This window comes from Triplophysa rosa, linkage group LG4 (genome assembly GCF_024868665.1).
Source record: "Triplophysa rosa linkage group LG4, Trosa_1v2, whole genome shotgun sequence".
NCBI lineage: Eukaryota > Metazoa > Chordata > Actinopteri > Cypriniformes > Nemacheilidae > Triplophysa > Triplophysa rosa.
In genome coordinates this window covers 28936328-28957542 of record NC_079893.1, presented here as the reverse complement: position 1 = coordinate 28957542, position 21215 = coordinate 28936328, and the positions used below count along the sequence as shown (strand labels likewise).

Sequence of the window (21215 nt, the reverse complement as noted above, 5' to 3'; positions counted from 1 at the left end):
TCGGTATTTTGGTTTGTTTTTCGCACAAAGCATTCTCGTCGCTTCAAAAAAATTAAACTGAGCCACTATGCGCAGATGGACCAATTTAACGATGTCTTTAGTACTTTTCTGGACCTTGGCAAAAACTGACACTGTGGTTTCAATGAGGAGGCCTGGAAAACTCTCGGATGTCACCTAAATATCTTTATTTGTGCCCCGAAGACGCCGGAAGTTCTCTAAACATGTTTAATGTCATGTGGGTGAGTAAAAAATCACACAAAGTTGATTTTTGGGTGAACTTCCACTTTAAGTAGTAGTTAAATATTGTGTTATATTAATATGTTTACGTTCAATCACATTACATACGCTTTTTAGCCATAGACAGAAACCATACAAGCTTATATCTTTGTTGTCATTTGATTTCAACTCACTGAACCTGCAATTTTATCTTTCAAACAGAGATGGCGATAGAAAGGTAAAAGTTATGTTTGACAGCTGTAAGATTGTTTTTTGGACATGTACATTTATTATTTATTTTTAGTATATTTATATTGACTAGAGATTACGTATATATCGGCCAATAATTGGTATCGGACGATAAAAGCAATTTTTTTTACATTATCGGCTATCGGCTGATAGTTTAAAAACAGCCAATGATGATGGCCGATATATCCTGTCAATCAAAAGAGGACAGGAAAATGCAATGAATTTGTGCTCTGTATATAGAAATTGTTAAGAAACATCACCAGTTTAATGTTCAATAATAATAGTCATTATTTCAATTACATCAATTAATAACATTCAGAAAAATAAGAAATATTAATTTAATCTTCAGAATCGGTATCGACAGATATCACTTTGAATAATCGGCTGCCGGTATCGGTGGAGAAATTTAGTATCGGTGCATCTCTAATATTAACCTGTTTGTAGGAGTTTTTATAGGGATTTTAAACCAGTGTTACTTAAAGATGGTGTCCCTAAATGACTGGCTTACCTTGCACACACAGACTTTAAGGTTATTTTTAGATGGCTACAACATTATGGCATTAATTCTTCATTACACTGTGACTTTTAGGCACAGTCTAAAAATGCACTTAAGATGGCCTTCCAGACAAGCGTCTGGGACCAGATCTGAACCAGATTGGCTACAGTAAACGCTGCTCACGCTAATCTTTACATCCCCATTATTTAGCGACCCTTTTACGCATCATCTGTTTGCATCTGCAGTCTGTCTTCGTAAATCTGCTATTATAGCAGCTACACTCTTCCAAAATCACATCAACGAAGGTTCCTCCTGTACATTGACATTAAACAGAGACCGTTGAACGGTTGAGTTCACGCAGCAATGCCCCTGGTGGTCAAGCATGAGAATGCATCCAGGATAATGTTTCTACAAAAATATTTTTTTAATTATATTTTTATGAAATATGTATAGAGTTTGGCAAAAATTAATTCTCAAATAAATAGAATTAGATCTACAATATGGAATTGCACAAAACTGAATGAAATTCATAAAAAAATGGAATTTGCAAAACTTTCTTTCTTTCTTTCTTTCTTTCTTTCTTTCTTTCTTTCTTTCTTTCTTTCTTTCTTTCTTTCTTTCTTTCTTTCTTTCTTTCTTTCTTTCTTTCTTTCTTTCTTTCTTTCTTTCTTTCTTTCTTTCTTTCTTTCTTTCTTTCTTTCTTTCGTCTTGAGTTACTGTCAAAGGTAAGGAAGTCAAGGGGTGGGGCTTAGTCGCACTTTCTCTTGCTGTCTTCTGTGTTTCTTCGCCCTCTGCCCGCACATCGTTTCCATTTCTTCACCTTTCGTTGGTGGAAGGGGAAGCCGTCTCGGACATCTGCGGTGGGATTGATAAAGAGGGTCCCGGAGGGGGGTTGGACTTACTGCCGCTCCAGAGGGAGATTTTATTAGCAGAGTATTTATCACACCCGGGTGGGCAGAGGCGGTGTGATAGAGGGTGTGACATGGCCAACGAAGAGGGAAGAAATACGTCCCTCGACGAGCAGCACGACGACATCACTTACCCCGAGCCTGCGGCTGCACAACACGGGGTAGGCTTGATGTTGACACTTGAAGCAGAGACAAGAAACGTTTTGTTGACCATTAAAGTTTTAAAGTGGAATCTGAAATGAAAACACTTTTAATGGAATAAATAATATTTGGATTCGTGAAGCAGTTAGAGAGAGAGGCGGTGTGTTGTGCAAGTTTCTTTATGCAGTGTTGTAATACTTGACACACTTCAATGTGCTACTTTGTGCATTCATTTGCACTTCCTTCCGTTTTTTTTGTCTCTGTCTTTGCTTTTATGATGATGATTGATACACAAAAAGACACAGAAAACATTGACATTGTGTTTTTTCATTGTCATCGCAGTGTATTTCTCTGTTTCCGTGTTTTTTCAGGAGTTAAACTGTGTTCCTGGGTGGATTGACTTTTGGTTTTCTTTGTGGACCAAACCCCCGTCTGATATCTTTGCGAAGCGCATCACGTCATTTCCTCTCGTCTGCCTCTGTGTTGTGTTTTTCTTTCATTGTTTATGCTTTTCCTTTGTGTCAGATATTTAGCATCTGACTCGCTCTAAGGTTTCTGTTGCTGTGGTTTACTGTCCCTCAGAGGACCATTTACTTTTGGTAAAATGTTTAAAATTGTAAACACATTATTGCTGAAACAGTGTCTCGCAGAAGCTTTTTTATGGTATTCTTGTAATACTACTGACTTGGTAAATGTAATCCTGTCTTGTTTTCAAAGTTCAAGCCAATGTTACTATATTTTAGCTAAATTGATAATGCTGTGGGTTATATTTTACACTGATCATACTTTATTCTGGCTAAGGAATTATGGGAAGTCTAATTTAAAAACATTGCAATGGTTGAACAGATACACCCTGCAATAACTTTTAATAACTGGTTGCAAAATTACAAAAATAATATTGGGTTATTTCAACCCAATGTTGGGTCAAAAATTGACAACACAATCCCAACCCAGAAAATGTTAATATTTGAGCCAAGACTAAAACAACCTAGCATAAGCTAATTTATAACCCAACTGTTGGGTTTTTCTTTTTGACCAAATTCTGGGTTGAAATAACCCAATATTTTTGAGAGTGTAATGTTGCTTCAGCCATCACATGTGTTTGCGTAATTGAGTTTCAGAAATGCAGATTCAGATGAGTGTACAGACAGCACATGACTGTTGGGTTTGTAAAATAATGCCTTGAACCAAAAGTGTAGGTTGGTCATGAAACGCTACTTAAAAGCCCGTTTTTTTAAAGACGCTCCTCCCATCTCCGGATTGTATATGACTCATGCGTTTTTATGCAGGCTAAACGTTACTGTAATAATCTAGTCACTGTGCGCATGTTTATCTGCGGTTGAATCTCTTCTGGTGTTAAACCTGTTTTGCATTTCTTGCATTTATAAGCCTCGGGCTCTTCTGTGTGTGTTTGTTTTTAGATCAGATGGCTGTTAGGTTTCGTTGTGAGAGTGAAAGACAGAGCATCTCTTCCAATTTGACGTATTGTATGCATGTATTTAATGCATGTACGTGATAGTTATTATTATTTTACTCTTATTTCTTTTCTTTACTTATTATTTCTTTCTACTTTTATTTTTTTACCTCTATTTCTGTTTGGAAAAGTTAGATTTTTTTAACATTATTGGAAATTTGATATATGGGTTGTTGACAAATGAATGTGTAAAAGTGTCCTGTGGTGCATAAGCATAAGAGAGATTTCTCGTCTTTGTAATTTTATAGTATAAATATAATCATCCAAAATTACAAAGCTAATTAACAGTTTGTTTTCAAATGTTGTATGTCACACTCAGTGTTGGGCATAACCAGTTACTAAGTAATTAGTAACTGTAATTTAATTACTTTCCCCTTGAAAAAGTAAAGTAATGGATTACTCAAATGTTTTCTGTAATTTAATTACAGTTACTTCTGATGTAATTAAACAAAATACTTGTGTAATACATGTGTGTGCAATAGTCTAAGTCTAACTTTAAAATCCATGCTTTAATGTATAATTCTCACATTTGTAATACTGTGGTCAGTAAATAATACTACTTCATGTAGTTTTATATTATTTATTTGAATGAATTAAAAGGGTCGTTTCATGTCTATCCTTGAATCTTAACTAATCATTGTTGATGTAGGATATAGAAAGTAATTAGTAAGTAATTAAATACTTTTTGAAAAGAGTAATTTGTACTGTAATCTAATTACACTATTGAATTTGTAATTAGTAACTAGTAATAATTACTTTTTCAGAGTAACTTGCCCAACACTGGTCACACTATAGGACACATGTAAGATATGTTTGTCAACAACCCATATCTTGAGTTTTTATCCTAAACTGTCATAATAAATTAATGTCTGGATGTCTTGTCATGACTTGATGACATCATACTTGGTAACCACGCAAGGACACTTCAATGGTCCAAAATCCCATCTGTATAACATTAAACATCACATGTGCAGTAGCCTATTTGTTCTTTCATAACTTGTCGCTGGTCATCACAACAATGTGTTTTCAACAGGGGGTCCGTGACCCCTAGGGCAGTGATTCTCAAACTGGGGGCCCCAAGATAAATCCAAGAGGGCCACAGATTTTGTGGTATTATATGAAATATAATAATAATTAAACATTAGAAAAACAAGACCACCACCCAGAAGTATTGATGTTCCGGCATTGTATAACAGTATTTGTTTATGGTTTCATTAAAATTCTAAGTTTATGGTTCCAAGTTTTTAGTTGGGGGGGCCACAAAGCGATGCAATCTACACAAAGGGGAACCACTGCCCTAGGCGGTTTGTGTTGGGACTGCAGGGTGACCTTTAAAAATGTTTGAGATCAAAATGAAACCATCTATACAAATTAGTTACCAGAGGGTCCCTGCTTCTTTTCTGTATCAGTCAAGGTATCCTTACAACGGTTGAAGCCCTCATTGCTCAAGATATTAAGTCTTTTAGTTTCAGTCTAAAGTCTTTGGTTTCACAGGTTACTTTATCTGTGAAACTGTAATTATATTATGAAGAAGACAGTTTGACTGCTGTGAAGTGCAGATGTACTGCAGTTATACTACAGCAAAATAAAGTTATACTTACTTGTAGCTATAAATGCCCTTAAGATTCTTAAGTGCACTTTTATTGTGCATCACCGTAAAACACAAAACTGCATAGATTGCAGTAATAACGGAGATTAAAGTGTCTTTAAAGCAGGGAAGGATGCTTGAATGAATTTAAAATAAACCTAAACAACTGCAGTTCAGAACCAGATAACTGCTGTGTATATCCTCGCTCTGCCATATTCTCTCTCTCTCTCTCTCTCTCTCTCTCTCTCTCTCTCTCATCTGAATCACTTCTGAAAGTTTCCCTCCCACTGTTCTCTGCTGTCTTCTATGACGTGTAAATCAGTGGTTTGAAACGGTTTTGAAACTACATCTACACTTTTCTCAAACATTAGGGAAATTAGCCAAGTATACACTTTAAATACTCTGTAATTGAATCATGGACATTATTACTAAAACATGAAGGCACAAAGTATGTGCACCCCCCTAGCCGGTGTCATCTAGTAAATGGCCGAGCCTCACAGAAAACAGGAAGAGACTGTGCTGAAGTTTAGACGGATATCCTGCACAGGGAGGGCGACCCTCAACCATAGCTTTCCCTTCCTCCGTATCTCTCTCTCTGTCTCTTTTCTTTCGCTCCCGCTCTCTCTATGCGGCTGGATATTGGTGTCATCGTGCTGGAGAGAGGAGAATGTGTTGGTCTGGCGAATGGGATCATTGGGAATATCTGGACACGCAGGTGACATTCCAGGATTTTCCAGATAGTTGGTCGCCGGAGTACTGTCGACTGATTATTGTGTCTACCCGAGCCATGTCGCTTTCCTGTAGTAAACATGAGAGGAACTGTTGTTTGGCATACATTCAGATTCATATTTTTGTTTATTTGTGGCTTTGTTGGGTTATAGCTTGTAAATTGTTTAGTGGGTCTGTTCAGTGGGCAAACACATGTAACCTGTAAAAATGCCCTTTTGAAGTTTTATTGAAGTCGTTCGGCTCTAAAGTCTTTTTGAGGTTGCAGTTTTTGCTGAAAGCATTTTTGTGAGTATTTTTAAACAGTGTCAGTTCCTAGTAAGATTTCCGTCCGGTTCACGTCTTATCTGATATTTTTGTATGACACTGTTACTTTGTATTCGCCTTGTTGCATGCATTGAAAATCTCTTGGATCCCAACATTCAGAATTCTTCATGTATGTTTTAGTTGAAGGTGGTCACCTTCAAAAAGCTTAATTTTGTTTTGGCACGTAAGTCAAGACACATTTAAGTTAAAAACGTAAAATACTGAACTGCATTGTTGTCATTGTTGTTTATTTGTGTTCCAAAACGAATCAGAACCGATCAGGGTTTTTCCTGCATAGAGAAATTGGAGGAGGCCGCCTCCGTCAAATGTAGTGCCGCCTCAGACTCTCCAAAACTATGTCGGGTGTCTTCACAAGAAATGCTACGTGCATTTAACAGACTGTCATTTGTAACTGCAGTTGCAGCATTACGCCACAGTAGAGGTGCTGTTTCCTTATCAGCACACTGAGGTGCTAAAAAGAGTTGCAGAACAAGAGCTAGCTGTGTTTCGCGGCAGTTGGCATGTTTTATATAACTTAATAATTGTGATTTTCATCTAATTTTATTAGAACTTTTAATATGTCAAAGCCACTTAAAGGTACGGTAGGCCTACGTGTGTGTGTACAAGATCAGGATGGCACCACCTCTGCCTCATTTTGAGCCAGGAAAAACCCTGCTGATGCATTGAAATGAAATGCAAATGTTTCGTGGTCATTTGTTTTCGGCAGGCCGGGTGATTGTTACTGATCTTTGACACAGCAAATAGTATCCTGATGTGGAAGTCATGACTAGCAGGATGGAAAACAATAGGGAAAGTGACCCCAAATGTCTGGAATCTGATGTTAATGTGTAGTCTGTTGCTTTTGTGAGCGTTGAAGTTACAAATGTTTCATTTGTAATTCTAGTCTTTGCTTGAAATGTGGAGTTATTTAAATAGTTGATGTATTTTTCAGAATGTTTATGTGGGATGAATCAAGTTATCAAGCTATGAGAATGTTAACCAGTTTTAGGGAAAGCAAATGGATGTTTTTTTTCTTTATGTAAACTTTATGTATTGTCTGACAGATAAAAACAAAGATATGACTCTGCTTAAGGTGCACTCAGGTCCTTTTGCGAAGTTTGTATTTACGAGTCAAAAACTCTTAATTACGACATCAGGTTCAAGATAATATAGACAAAGTGCAAATATAGTCACAAATTAAACAATTGCTCTTCTATATACATAGTTAAATATCTACCTTTTTTAAAATAACTTGCTGAATAAACACAAAATCAAAGAAATAAATTAACAATTATTGCTTTACCCATATTTCTCACAGAAATGCCCCCAACTTGAAAACTCTTGGACAAACCCATAATTACTACTTTGTAGTATCCAACTCATAATTACTACTTTGTGGTGATGTTCATGTGCGCTTAACTCAAAAATACTATGGGGGGGGTTATGTTCATGATTATGATTATGTTCATAAGGTGCCTTTGGTTATTGTGTTCTTAAAGTAACTATTTTATTGATAGTATAAATGCGACTTAATGACGTGAGAGCTACGGTTTTGATGTGATTTATGCACTGTTGTTCCTTCATGTCTAGGCTTCAGAAATATGAGATGTTAAATTTATTAAACAGCAGTTCAAACCTCGCTATTTGCCAAAATGATTACAGTATGAATTTTGTTTATTTGACCAAATTGAAACAGAAATAAAGTCCTAACAGGAGACTTTCTTCATCATAGTTTCATCTTTCTTTTTGCAGAGTGATCCCGGCGGGTTGTCCATTCTAGAGCAGCTGGGCTTGGACCACAACTCGGATTTCTCCGACTCCAGCGTTCAGCAGCGCTTGGACGAACAGAGGGAGCGAATTCGTCGCGAAATCCGAAAGGAGCTGAAGATTAAAGAGGGAGCGGATAACCTCCGCCGAGCCACTACAGATAAGCGTAATGCTCAGCAGGTGGAGAGTCAGTTACGGAGCTCCAATCGACGGCTGGACTCGCTCCACGCTCAGCTCCAGGAACTGGATGCTCACATCGTCGTCAAAGGAACCGACGATTCACGCGGTGAGTGGGCGGAGACTGTGCAGTCGTGATGTCATAGTAAAAACATTTTTTATTTCATTTAAGAAGCGAACCTTTGAGTAGTTGATTCCACTTTGTGATCACATAAACTGGGTGTCTTAAAGTCCCAGTGAAATTAAAAATGACAATTCCTATTTTTTCATGAAATATTGCAGCGTTTGTTGTAAATAGCTTACCAGTGTGGCTCATTCTCTTTTTGAAAATCATGTGCCCTCATAATCCTCTAATCCATAATCCTAATTCATCTGAAAATGCACTGCCGCCCTCTCGTGACTATCCATCTCAAAGGAGTAGTTCACCTTCAAAATGAAAATTTTGTCATCATTTACTCACACTCTTATCATTTCTAACCTGTATGACTTTCTTTCTTCTGCAGAACACAAAAAAAATATATTTTGAAGAATGTTGTTAACAGCCCCCCATTCACTTGCATTGGTTACAATAGAAGTGAATGGGGGGCTGTGCTGTTCTGTTACCAACATTTTCCAAAATATCTTCTTTTGTGTTCTGCAGAATAAAGAAAGTCAAACAAGTTTGAAATGACAAGAGGGTGAGTAAATGATGAAAGAATTTTCATTTTTAAGGTGAACTACTCCTTTAAAGGACGTTAGTAAGACGGTTTGGGCGGGGCTTCCGTTAACCCTCCCCTTCAACTGTCAGTCTGTTTTTATACATCCAATCAAATCGCAGTGAAAAAACTAGCCACCACCACTATTTGTTCTCATTCGAAACTCTGTTTCGCTCGGAAATGCGTCAGAATACGGAAGTAAAAACTTTCGGTTCACGGGTACTTTAAAACCTGAGAAGTGTGCAAAATGTGCACAAAACTATTTTGAATCATATAATTAAATGCAACTTTCTTGCAATTCATGTAAAGATGCATTTACAAACAATTTACATCGAACTTTGTGTTCGTTTCATGAGTATTTCCATTGGTTTGAAGTGTATTAATGGGATCTTAATAGCTTTTAAACAAGCTTGCACAAAACTATTGATCGAGCTGAGGATTTTAGAGCACTTCTGATTTGCGGATCCATAGAGCGGATACAAATCTATTATTCCAATACACATAAATATTTCAACCCAACATGAACATTTACGTTTAAAGGCTCAGATATAAATTATTGATGACTGAAATATTAATTATGCATGTCTTGGTTTTTACATTTTGTAAGTCTCATTCTTAAATCCCTAAATGACTCCGGTCATCGAGAAAATTGTTAACGCTCATTTAGACAGTAATAGTTCTGATCTGATCTCACGTCTGATCTCCCGTCAGCACTAAAAGGGGCATTTCTGCCCATAGGGAGATGTGTTATTATAACCTTTAACCTCTTCCAGACGATGCCCCGCAGTCTCCGGGCACAGAGAGCAGGTCGTCGGCGCATAAGGAGAGAATCGCGGCGTTGGAAAGGCAGCTAAACATCGAGCTCAAAGTCAAACAGGGGGCTGAAAACATGATCCCCATTTACGCCAATGGCTCCACCAAGGTGTGCCCACACACAGGCTCTGTTCTCAAAAGATGTCTATTTACTGTACAATAACTGTGGTGGTGTATTAAACAGGATAAGAAGATGATGCAGACAGCTCAGCAGATGCTACAAGACAGCAAGACCAAGATCGACATCATCCGCATGCAGATCCGGAAAGCCATGCAGGCCAACGAATACAATGATGATGTACAGGGTAAGGATGAGCGTGCTCGCATGTGCACTGCGTTATTGCTTTTAGAGTCCAGTTTCATAGACAAGCGGAGAGATAAACAGATCAATAACCAACCGGGTCCCAGAGGACAAATGGTGTGTGTTTGCAGGGTGTGTAGAGGGGGACACGCCCAAGCCAAAAAAACACCAACCAAGGAAACCTCACACATCATATTAGTTAACAAACAACACAAAATTCTGTAATACCCAGAAAGCAGTACATCAAATAAGTCTGATGCCCATGTTATTTATAACACAAACAATATCTGGATGACATACTGTGGACACTTTCCCATAAGTCAGTTCTTCCACACAATAGATTTTTTTTTACATGAAGGGGATTTGTTAAAAAGCAGTTTGTCAAAATATTCAAGAATACAGTCTGTGTATTCAATCTGTGCGTGCTTTTAAAACTGACATCATCTTTCAGACGTAGACCAGAGACGGTTTCATATGACACAGAAACATTACAGGCTCATTATTCAACACACATTCTTTCATACAACCCAATATAGACACACACACACACACATACACACATACACCTTTGATGTGTACACACACACACTAGAGTCTGTCTCTAAATTATGTTACGGGGGTTACTGGCATTCACTTCTATACCTTATTAGGACACAAAAGTCTCCACAAGCAACCTGCAGTGCATTAAAACTATATATTTTAAGAGTATGTGCATTAAATTCAAAACCATGACGTTGGCGTTGATCCAAACAAATAAAAAATAAAACCTGGAACAGCATGTCAATTTTTTTGATGGTTTGACAGAATCCCATAACACCAAAAGCATCTTAATCTTTCATTTTATAATCCATAATAATCCTTTTATTTCTAACACTGTTGCTGGGGGCACGGAGGACCTCGGTTGTTGTTTTTTACCCCTCGGTTTGCATAAGTATTTGTAATTATAATATGAAAGCTCGCCTGCGTGATCCAGCATCAGCTCTCTTCTTCTTTAATGTCCGATAGAGGCACATGACCTGATTTGGCCTTTTAAAGGAACGGTCCGCCCCAAAAATGACAATTCGGTAAATTTAGGTGTCGTGTTGATTCAGATCCCTATTCTGCTGTGAAATATTAATGCGTTTTTTTTGTTTAGAATTCAGTCAGGTGGACCACATTGGTCTATATACTGTCAAATCCAAATTTTTTGTTAGATAACAAAAAATAGTTATTGGGCAAGTACATACAAAATGAGTGTTCAAAACTGTCTTAGTATTTTACATGTATCTGCACTTTATTAGAGTTTTTTACTTTGGAAACATTTTACTTGACTACATTCTAAAGCATAATATCATACTTTACTCCACTACATTAAATTTTTTATATACTTTTAATAATTATGTACTTTACTTAAAGTTTTCGAGTTAAAGTAAGATCATGAAGCAAATTATGAAATGTAGTGGAATCAAAAGTATGATAATATGCTTTATATAATGTAGTGAGGTAAAAATTGTCCAAAGTAAACACTAGTTAGAGATACTTGGAAAATGTACTCGAGTAAAAATACTCTTATTACCTCTGACTTAATAATAATGATTTATAATTTGAGCTGTCGGGTACGATTTTACTGGAAATGTTTGACGTCATTTCACTTCAGCCCTTGTAAATTAATATAAGTATTTAAGGACCAGGAATTGTATGTTTCGAGAGGCAAAAGTTATGTGTGGCAACTTTAAAGTCCCAGTGAAATTAAAAATAACAATTCCTATTTTTCTTGAAATATTGCCGTGTTTATAGTAAATAGCGTATCAATGTGGGTCATTCTGTTTTTAAAATTCATGTGCCCTCATAATCTTCAGTTAAAATCTGAAAATGCACTTCTGTCCTGTAGTGACTATCCATCTTAAATGACGTATGTTTGACGGCTTGGGCGGGGCATCTGTTAACTCCTCCCCTTCAGCTGTCAGACTGCTCCCAGTTCCATTTCAAAATGCAACGGCTGTTTTTATACATCCAATCAAATCGCAGGGAAAAACAAGCCACGCCCACATTTTTTTCTAATTCCAAATTCCATTTACTCAGAAATGCATTAGAATATGACAGTAAAGACGATCGCAACTTCCAGTTCACGGGGACTTTAATCTTGCATAATTATTCTATATGCAGTGTTTTGTGATTCTGTAAAATACTTCATAGATTATTTTCATGTGGTCGCTATTTAAACAAACAGTGATACTGATGAATATTGGCGTTGAAAGAAACGCGTGGGGAAAGGTTCGGAAGAAGCGCTGCGATTCACTCAACAACAGGTTTCATTCTATTTAATTGCAGCCCTGACCTCAATCCTTGCTGCCGTCACAGTTTGTGTAACCCACAGTCTGATACCGAAAGCTTATTGTCTGTGTTTGCACTTGTCTCTTCAGGAAAGCCCGACCCATGTGGCATGGAGCTACGGATCGAGGAGCTCCGCCACCATTACCGTGTGGAGCACGCTGTTGCCGAGGGTGCCAAAAATGTCCTCAGACTGCTGGGGGCCAGCAAAGTACAAGACAAGAAGGCCATGTCAGAGGTCAGAGGTCAAACAATATCCTATATACTTAAACTCGCACACAGACTGGGGTTAATGTTGTTTTCTTTAAACGTCTCAGGCTCAGTGTCGTTTGAGCGAGTCCTCCCAGCGGTTGGATCTGTTGAGAGATTCACTGGACCGGCGGTTAGCCGAACTTCCCGAGGATCATCCCAAAGCCTCCGTGATTAAAGAGGAACTGGTTTTAGCCTCCTCGCCGGCATTCAGCTCGCGGCACAGCGCCCCCTATGTGCACAACCAGTACAGCACACTCTCCAAACCCTCTCCTCTAACTGGTGTGCAACCGTATCATTTACAGATTCACTTCAAAAACGAGAGTTGTCAGATATGATCATGTAACATCTGGTTTTGTGTGTGCAGGCACGCTTCAGGTGACCCTGCTGGGCTGCGTGGGTGTGCTGGAGGTGGTTCCCGGCCGCGTCCGCGGCAGTCAGGTCGTGTTGCCGTGTTACAGTCCGGGAGAGGGCCGGTCCTTCATGAGGAGCGGGAAAGGCCTGTACAGTCGCAGCGGCAGCGTTAGTGGAAAAACACCGCCTAAACAAGATGAACTCTCCTGTAAGTGTGTGTGCGTAACAGACCGCGTGTTTTGTCAGCGATGTGCGAAATAAAGAGGATGATTCATGAACAGATGAATTGAGAGCATTTGAACAGTTGTGTGTGTGTGTTTTCAGCGGAGGTGAGCGCAGTACTGAAGCTGGATAACTCAGTCGTGGGTCAGACGGCTTGGAAGACTGTCGGAGAGCAGAGCTGGGATCAAGCCTTCACCATCGAGCTGGAGAGAGTGAGTTTAGGAATGTGACATAAAATTTTACTGAAACTTGTTAAAAACTGTAATCTATTATAAATATAATATATATATATAATAAAAATATATTATAAAAACTTGTTGTTTGTTTATCCGTTGTGTAGTCCAGAGAGACGGAGATTGCGGTATACTGGAGAGACTACCGCTCTCTGTGCGCGCTGAAGTTTCTAAAGCTAGAGGATTTCCTGGACAACCAGAAACACAGAGTTCAGCTAGAACTAGAACCACAGGGACTGCTGTTGGCCGAGGTACATGCGTGTACACACATACAGCCACGGAAAAAGTTAAGAGACCGTTTCAACATTATTTTCCGTCTATTTGTAGGCATGCGTTTAGATAAATTGCTCATTTTTGTTTAATTCTGTGAATTAATAACGATATTTCTCCCAAATTTCAAATAAAAATGTGCAAAAAATGAAAACCGGAGGAACGTGTGAAAATAGCACAGAAGATGCTGTGTATTTTTTCAGACCTCAAATACTGCGAAGAAAACAAGTTCATGTTCAAGTTTAAGCAACATTTCTACACGTATTTAGGAAAAGTTCCAAAATACTTTTTTTATGTGATAACCTCGATTTTTCTCACATGTTTCATGCGTCTTATGCTGTCAGTCTTTGGCATTGCTGTTGGATGACTCCTGAGGTTTGATTTTGTTGAAATTCAACAGACGCTGGACTCGAATAGCCACAATACATCTAGAAATGAACATTTGGAATGGTCTCTTAATCGTTTGCGCGGCTGCACATCCACACACGCATAAGGGTATCTGCTAGCATAGTTTGCTTTGTAAACACACACCCAGATATGGTCTCCGTCAGCACTGGCCATCATGGAAATGTTTGTGTGACACGCTGTCCGTCTGGTCACATCAGGTCACCTTCTTTAACCCTGTGATCGAGAGAGTCCCACGACTGAAACGACAGAAGAAAGTCTTCTCCAAGCAACAGGGTAAGAGACAGAAGCTGAGGTGTTGATATACTTCAGTGTTAAATCAAACCTGAGCCCATTGCATTACTAATACACTTTTTCCAAAGAAAAGATCATTGTCTGTCAATTTGTATTATGAATGAAGCGCCCTCTAGTGGATAGTTTGGATAATACCGTGTTTTGCAGGTAAAGCGTTCTTGCGAGCTCGACAGATGAATGTTGATATCGGCACCTGGGTGAGATTATTGAGGAATGCCATACCGACCGGCAACAACACGGGGACCTACAGCCCTCACGCACACGCCATACAGACGGGGTAAAACGCACGTACATAGATGAAAATCACTCACTGTTGTGAAGCATTGAAGTCATTGTTTTCTGTGTGTGTGTGTGTGTGTGTGTGTGTGTGTGTGTGTGTTGTAGAGAGATATCCGTGGAGAAGTTGAGTTTAGACAACGACTCGCCAGCGAAGGTGGACATCCGACGAGACGTGACAGATATACAAACTCCGGTAAGAGACTCTCTCTTACCTTCATGTACCTCCTCCTTTCTAGTGTAACCCCGCCCCCATTCGCTAGCCCCTCCCTTTTCGACTGCATCTCCACAACCATGGTTCTCTAGCTCCTATCACAGCTAGCTCTTCTTTCTTTTTTTGTTTGACACAGGAACGGCAGCCGGTCACAGAGCCCATCTCTCCTCCTGACTTCACCACACCTGAACGACCAAACCGAACACAATCGCTCAGCAGGTACACACACGTTTACATTTACACGTCTGGCATACGCTTTGATCCGTACGTGACTAAGAGAGCATCTAAGCTACACGTTTTTCATTAGTTTGTGTGTTGGGAATCAAACCCACAAACGCACGTATTCAAAATCCAGTATTGCCACTGGACCTTAATTGTATTTTGATGTATTTGTGTTTGTATTTGTGCAGTAAACAGAAGAAGACGCCTCTGAGTCTACATGACTTCCGGTTAATCGCTGTTCTGGGCAGAGGTCATTTTGGAAAGGTGAGCTTCAGGCTCCCTCGTCTTTAAACCCTCCTGTTTTTTCGTCATCCTATGACATCACGTGTGTTTTTCAGGTGCTGTTGGCTGAAAATAAGAAGTCAGGGAACATGTACGCCATCAAAGCCCTGAAGAAGGGAGATATTGTGGCCAGAGATGAAGTGGAAAGGTAGAGAAAAACAAATAAGTGATTTATTAACAGAGATCAAAGTTAGATTAGAATAACGAGTCTTGTTTAGGTCATTTTACGGAGACTGTTTCTCTCCGTGTCTGTCAGCTTGATGTGCGAGAAGCGCATTTTCGAGGCGGTGAACAGCGTGCGCCATCCCTTCCTCGTCAACCTGTTTGCGTGCTTCCAAACTCCCGAGCACGTGTGTTTCGTGATGGAGTACACGGCCGGCGGCGATCTGATGATGCACATACACGCAGAAGTCTTCAATGAGCCACGCGCTGTGTATGCAAACTGTTTATTATTGAGTTTTACATACATACACAGTGAATGACCAATCAGAATGAATATCTTTTTTGTTAAAGGGGTCATATGACACGTCTAAAATGAATAATATCGTTTGTTTTAGATGTAATGCAATGTGTATACACGATTTAAGGTTCAAAAACGCTGTATTTTCCACATACCGTGCATGTTTGTATCTCCTCTTTGCTCCGCCTCTCTGAAACGCGCAGATTTTTTACAAAGCTCATGGCTCTGAAAAGCGAGGTGTGCTATGATTGGCCAGTTAACCCGTGCGTAGTGATTGGTCGAATACTGCAAGCGTGTGACGGAAATGTAACGCTTCTTACTATATTCGTAACATCAGGTTCCTCTTCAATTGTACTGACAGGTACGCCCACCTTACTTGCGTATACATTTGGGCGGTCTTAGTCAAATCATACCATGAACTGACATAGATTTGTGGGGGTGTGGTTACACGAGGCGTTTCAGGCAGGTCTGGGTGAGCATTCGCTTTTAGATAGAATGCATCTTTTCTTCCGACACTTTAATTTTTGCAATTTTACGTGTCTAATACATGCATGGGCAACACACCAAAGTCACAGAAAAACACGTATTCGTGCCATATGACCCCTTTAACTTATTTTTGTGTGTGTATATTTCAGGTTTTATGCTGCTTGTGTGGTTTTAGGACTTCAGTTTTTACACGACCACAAGATTGTGTACCGGTGAGTTGTGTCCACGCGTTCTAAATGTGATACAACGTTGAATTTTTCCAGTTCAGAAATGACTTAAATAACTCGTTTCCCCTTCAGAGATCTGAAATTGGACAATTTGCTGCTTGACACAGACGGTTATGTGAAGATCGCTGACTTTGGATTGTGCAAAGAAGGTAATGACTATGTGAACCACCTCTCTCTCTCTCTCTCTCTCTCTCTCTCTCTCTCTCTCTCTCATGTCAAACATGATGTTTTATGGTCATCAGGCATGGGATTTGGAGATCGGACCAGTACGTTCTGTGGGACCCCTGAGTTTTTGGCTCCCGAGGTTCTGACAGATACGTCGTACACGCGGGCGGTGGATTGGTGGGGGCTCGGAGTGCTCATATACGAGATGCTGGTTGGAGAGGTGAGAGACGTCGAGAGCTCATTGAGATGAACGGGATTCAATTAAAACATTTCTTTTAACGATCGTCTTTTTACAGTCGCCGTTTCCAGGTGATGATGAAGAGGAGGTTTTTGACAGCATAGTGAACGATGAAGTTCGATATCCACGATTCCTTTCGTCAGAGGCCATTGGCATCTTGAGAAGGGTAAATAACGTCTTAAAAATTGTGTAGAATAAAGCGTGCATGATTGGCGTGGAGCTATTTACACGTTGGTTATATTTTAACAGTTACTAAGAAGAAATCCAGAAAGACGATTGGGCTCCGGCGAGAAAGACGCAGAGGATGTAAAGAAACAACCTTTCTTTAGGGTGAGAGAGACTGTCCTTCTGTTTGTTCTAGTTTCACATTTTCTATATTTAGCTCCGCCCCCAATTACAATGTGATTGTGTATCTTCCTTTAGAACATGGACTGGGAGGCTCTTCTCCTCCGTAAACTCCCTCCTCCCTTCCTTCCCTCCGTCGGAGGAAAAGAGGACGTCAGCAACTTCGACGAAGAATTCACGACAGAAGCGCCGTCCCTCACCCCGCCACGGGAACCCCGCGTGCTTACGCGAAAGGATCAGGACAGCTTCCGCGACTTCGACTACGTGTCTGACCTCTGCTGAGAACTTTTTCACTGTGATAGCGCCGTTGAGAGACGCTCATGTGACCTTGAAGAGCAGCCAATTTCGGCTTTCGGGTGTGTGGGTTCAGCGCTGGACCTGTGAACACTGTGGTGGATGAGTGGAAAAGAGAACGAGACCGGGATTGAAAGCTTTGGTTTGAAGTTGTTTGTTGTTTAAAGATATTTCAAACACCTCTGTGTAAGTTGGCGGTTCGTCTTGAGGAGTCGTACAGATCCACAGTCTCGAGTTCATCCGCTTTTGCAAGAAGCACATCACGTCGTCTCATGAAAGATGACGTGAAGATTTATTCGAAAACGTGAAGCAAGCCAGTGAAGGTCACTAAAAGAGTACCTCAGTGAATTTTGAAAAGGGCCGAGAGCATATTGGGAAATGCATTTACATGCTTGGTTATGGGTTGAAAAAGGTCTTAAGTGCTTAAAGCCAGTCGGACTACTGCCTGTGCCAGGAAATATTCTGTTCTTATCAACTTTCCATACAGTTTTGCTGTCTGAATAAAAATGTAGGGACTTGGGCAAAAGAACTCAACAATTATAAAGCACCGTAAAATGATAGACTGTGCAGATAGTTTGGTGCACGTGTAGTTTAAAGGAACAGTTTACCCAAAAATGATTTATACCCCCTCATGCCATTTCTTTGGTTTTTTTTGCAACTATTAACTGAAGAATGTCTGGACATAAGTGTACACAAACAATGCCGTTCATTCCTCTCGTGTTGTGGATATCGCTGTTGTTTCGGTCTTTGCACATTTTTGAAAAGTAAACGTACAGACCACTTCAGAAGACGTAATCAACGCTGGTCTAGAAACATTTCCGATTTCAGCTTTTTCACATTATACAAACGTTTGAACAAAATACAACCGACAGAACATTTAACTGCAAAAAAAAAAACTGAAACCGGAAGTGCTTCTGGACCAGTGTTTACATCTTGCGAGGTGGTCTATAACACCGTGTGTACACCGGACGCGGCGTGGCCCGATGCGACACGACAAAAGACAATGGCGTGTCGCATCGCACCGGTCGCGTCCAGCGTAGACACGGTGTAAGTTCAGGGATGGAGAATGCGTATAGAAAGAGACACATGTCAAGAGTTTTTCAAATAATGGGTTATATTTTAGTTTTGAATGCCATCAGGACATTTGAAATATACAACATGACTCACACTGACACTTTTGTGTCCTTTTGAAGCTTGAGAAGAGGCGGTCACAATCCAGAAAACCCAAAACAACACTTTAGATCATCTGTTTTGGTTCTCAAGAACAATCCATCAGGCTTTGAATTACAAATAATGACCTTTAGATTTGAAGGGGCCGTCTGATATGTGAAGTGGGACAGCAAACTGAAGTAAATATGTCATTTGCTTCCATCTGTATGGAAAAAACTTTCTTTTTCTTTCAAACACCGGTCTCTGTTATCTTTGACCACTAAGAAACCAACTGGCAAAAACTATAGAAACATCCATCCAGCCTGTCCTTTCTTCGGCAATGTCAACTCATACAGAACATTACTGCCTGAATAATCTCTATTGGCCTGACCTGGACCAATAACCCAAAGGAACATGTGGAAGAGACTCTTTGGTTTATGCTTGACCAGTAATGAATGTGTACTTGAAGTGCTCGATGGTTGAGGACTTCCTCTTTTTGTCTTGCGTTTGTCACACCAAAACACATCCTAAAACACTTTGACACGTAACATATAAATCTAGCAGTTGGAAATTCAGGAGAGCAGTCTAGTAACCAGTTTTGGTCTCCACCCCATTAAGTGCACTTCGAGGTTACATTTATACAATTGAAGAAAACCGATCGAACCTTATCTTAGGTTGGTTTAAACTGCCTTATAATAATGCTGGTCCTGTCTACCCTGTTCTGTGTCGATGTGAGTCAGGCAAACCACAGAACTAAGCATGAAATTTAATAACGCATCAATACAGTCAGTCAGCATCACTGTTGCATCTCACGTGAAAAAAAGAACCATTCGAATTAATGCAGGCTGACCTCATGTATAAAAATTCTGAAGTTTGGTTTTATGAATGTGAGGAGCAGCAAAAGAAGAGGAATGTGTTTGGTGTGTGTACGCAAGTGTTTTTACCAAGTCCAATCATTGTTTTATTTTGTTTTTATTAGGGCTGTCAAGCGATTAATCGCGACTAATCGCATCTAAAATTAAAGTATGTGTTTACATAATATATGTCTGTGTACTGTGCATATTAACTTTATATTTATAAACACAAAAACATACACGCGTATATATTTAGGAAATAATTCAAATATTTGTTTATATTTAGCAAGAATTGAAATTATATAAATCATTTTTATATTTTTCTTAAATATATACATAGAATTATTAATATGCACAGTACACGGGCACATATTATGTAAACACAAACTTTTATTTTGGATGAGATTAGTCGCAATTAATCGTTTGACAGCCCTAGTTTTATCAAAGTTTTTGACATTTGTTACAAGGGTATAAAACCACTTCCTGTTAAAAACTCAAAAGCCTCAAACTGCAGATGGTTTGTGGGTTGTTTGTATTTTATACGTTTTAAATTCATTTTAATTTTAGTCATCGGATTTGCTTTCTGTTGTGTATTGTAGTTACAGCGTGAATGACCGACTTGTGACTGTTACGGTAAAGAAGGACTCTGCTTGTGTTTTCACACCCTTTATTACCTCAAAGCTCTTTTTATGCCTTTAAAACATTAGTTTGTGAAGTTCATTGGACTGTTTTTGTGCAGAACAGCCTCTCATTTTGAGGACGCACACGGACAGAAACGGACCGTCGTACCTTATCTGTTTCAGGAAGCTCATACATTGTTTTCTAACACAAACAAATTGATAAAACAAAAAAGCTAAATACACACACTACACACTTACACTGTGAATAATTGTGTAGCAAAATTGCAGCCCCCCGATTTACACACAACACGACATTTTCAATGGAATAAATTCAAGCTTTAACAAACCAAATGTTATCCTTCCTTTCCTGAAAAGAGCAGACTAATGTCCTGTGAGATTATACAGCAAAACTATACATGATTTGTATTTATGAAAATGTTGTTGAAATGACTATGTTTGTGTTTTGTATGTCCATCTGAATTGTTTATTTGACTACACCCTTTAGAAATGAAAAAATAAACCATGACATGATGGGGATCTCGTGTCATTTTGTAAAGTAGGTTGGTAAAAACGTATTCAGGTTTTTTTGAAAGTTCTCTTAACTTGATGAACACCGAAATATTCACACAAATGACTGTGAGCAGTGAGTGGCGCTGTTTTCCCCTCAATATCCGCTAGAGGGCAGCGAGTCACAATTACATGCAGCATTTTGCCTCAGGAATGAATAAAAAACAAAATATGCAAAACTATCTTTATAAGTAGGTATGGTGTTGGTGTTGAACCCAGGGGAGAAGTGTACGTCATAAAAAGTAGAAAAGTGTTATCCTCGTGCAACGCTCTTGTCTAACAGAAACGTGTTAAAGATATCTTACTGCATTATATCTTGTATAGTAGACAATTTGTCTCACCCTTCCTAGTCTAGCAGTGATCACAAATTCTTCCTTTAAAAGTAACCAGTGTCCTTGTTTTATAAATGTATTAATTCCTATGTTCTTTAGGTGTTTGGGACAGTGAGAGTCGCTGTTTTCCCCTCAATAGCCGCTAGCGGGCAGTGCCCTTAACTGAAATAGTATAGTACATTTATTTGGGGTTTCATTAGTAATGAAGCCACAGTCACCACAAATTTAAATACAGTTAAGCATGGTATTTGTAATAAAACTACAGCTAGTCACCGACTGGCAAGAAACCG

At 39.3% G+C, this 21215-nt stretch overlaps 1 protein-coding gene across 2 annotated transcripts in view; it reads left to right on the top strand.

Moving 5' to 3' along the window:
* pkn1a (protein kinase N1a) overlaps nucleotides 1–20563 on the top strand; it is a 33730-nt gene extending 13167 nt beyond the window's left edge. The window contains exons 1-22 of one of the 2 annotated variants that reach the window (XM_057331507.1): nucleotides 1742–2030; nucleotides 7857–8157; nucleotides 9517–9665; nucleotides 9741–9861; nucleotides 12260–12405; nucleotides 12485–12698; nucleotides 12784–12978; nucleotides 13095–13204; nucleotides 13333–13476; nucleotides 14101–14176; nucleotides 14342–14471; nucleotides 14579–14666; nucleotides 14821–14903; nucleotides 15095–15170; nucleotides 15245–15336; nucleotides 15445–15621; nucleotides 16284–16346; nucleotides 16434–16510; nucleotides 16604–16746; nucleotides 16823–16930; nucleotides 17014–17094; nucleotides 17188–20563. In XM_057331507.1, the coding sequence (XP_057187490.1) occupies nucleotides 1944–2030; nucleotides 7857–8157; nucleotides 9517–9665; nucleotides 9741–9861; nucleotides 12260–12405; nucleotides 12485–12698; nucleotides 12784–12978; nucleotides 13095–13204; nucleotides 13333–13476; nucleotides 14101–14176; nucleotides 14342–14471; nucleotides 14579–14666; nucleotides 14821–14903; nucleotides 15095–15170; nucleotides 15245–15336; nucleotides 15445–15621; nucleotides 16284–16346; nucleotides 16434–16510; nucleotides 16604–16746; nucleotides 16823–16930; nucleotides 17014–17094; nucleotides 17188–17391 (2865 nt within the window). In that variant the 5' untranslated portion in view covers nucleotides 1742–1943 and the 3' untranslated portion in view covers nucleotides 17392–20563. Of the gene's footprint in view, nucleotides 1–1741; nucleotides 2031–7856; nucleotides 8158–9516; nucleotides 9666–9740; nucleotides 9862–12259; nucleotides 12406–12484; nucleotides 12699–12783; nucleotides 12979–13094; nucleotides 13205–13332; nucleotides 13477–14100; nucleotides 14177–14341; nucleotides 14472–14578; nucleotides 14667–14820; nucleotides 14904–15094; nucleotides 15171–15244; nucleotides 15337–15444; nucleotides 15622–16283; nucleotides 16347–16433; nucleotides 16511–16603; nucleotides 16747–16822; nucleotides 16931–17013; nucleotides 17095–17187 lie in introns of those variants that run through there. The other variant, XM_057331508.1, reaches the window with a different exon arrangement.
* Nucleotides 20564–21215: the final 652 nt, after the last annotated feature.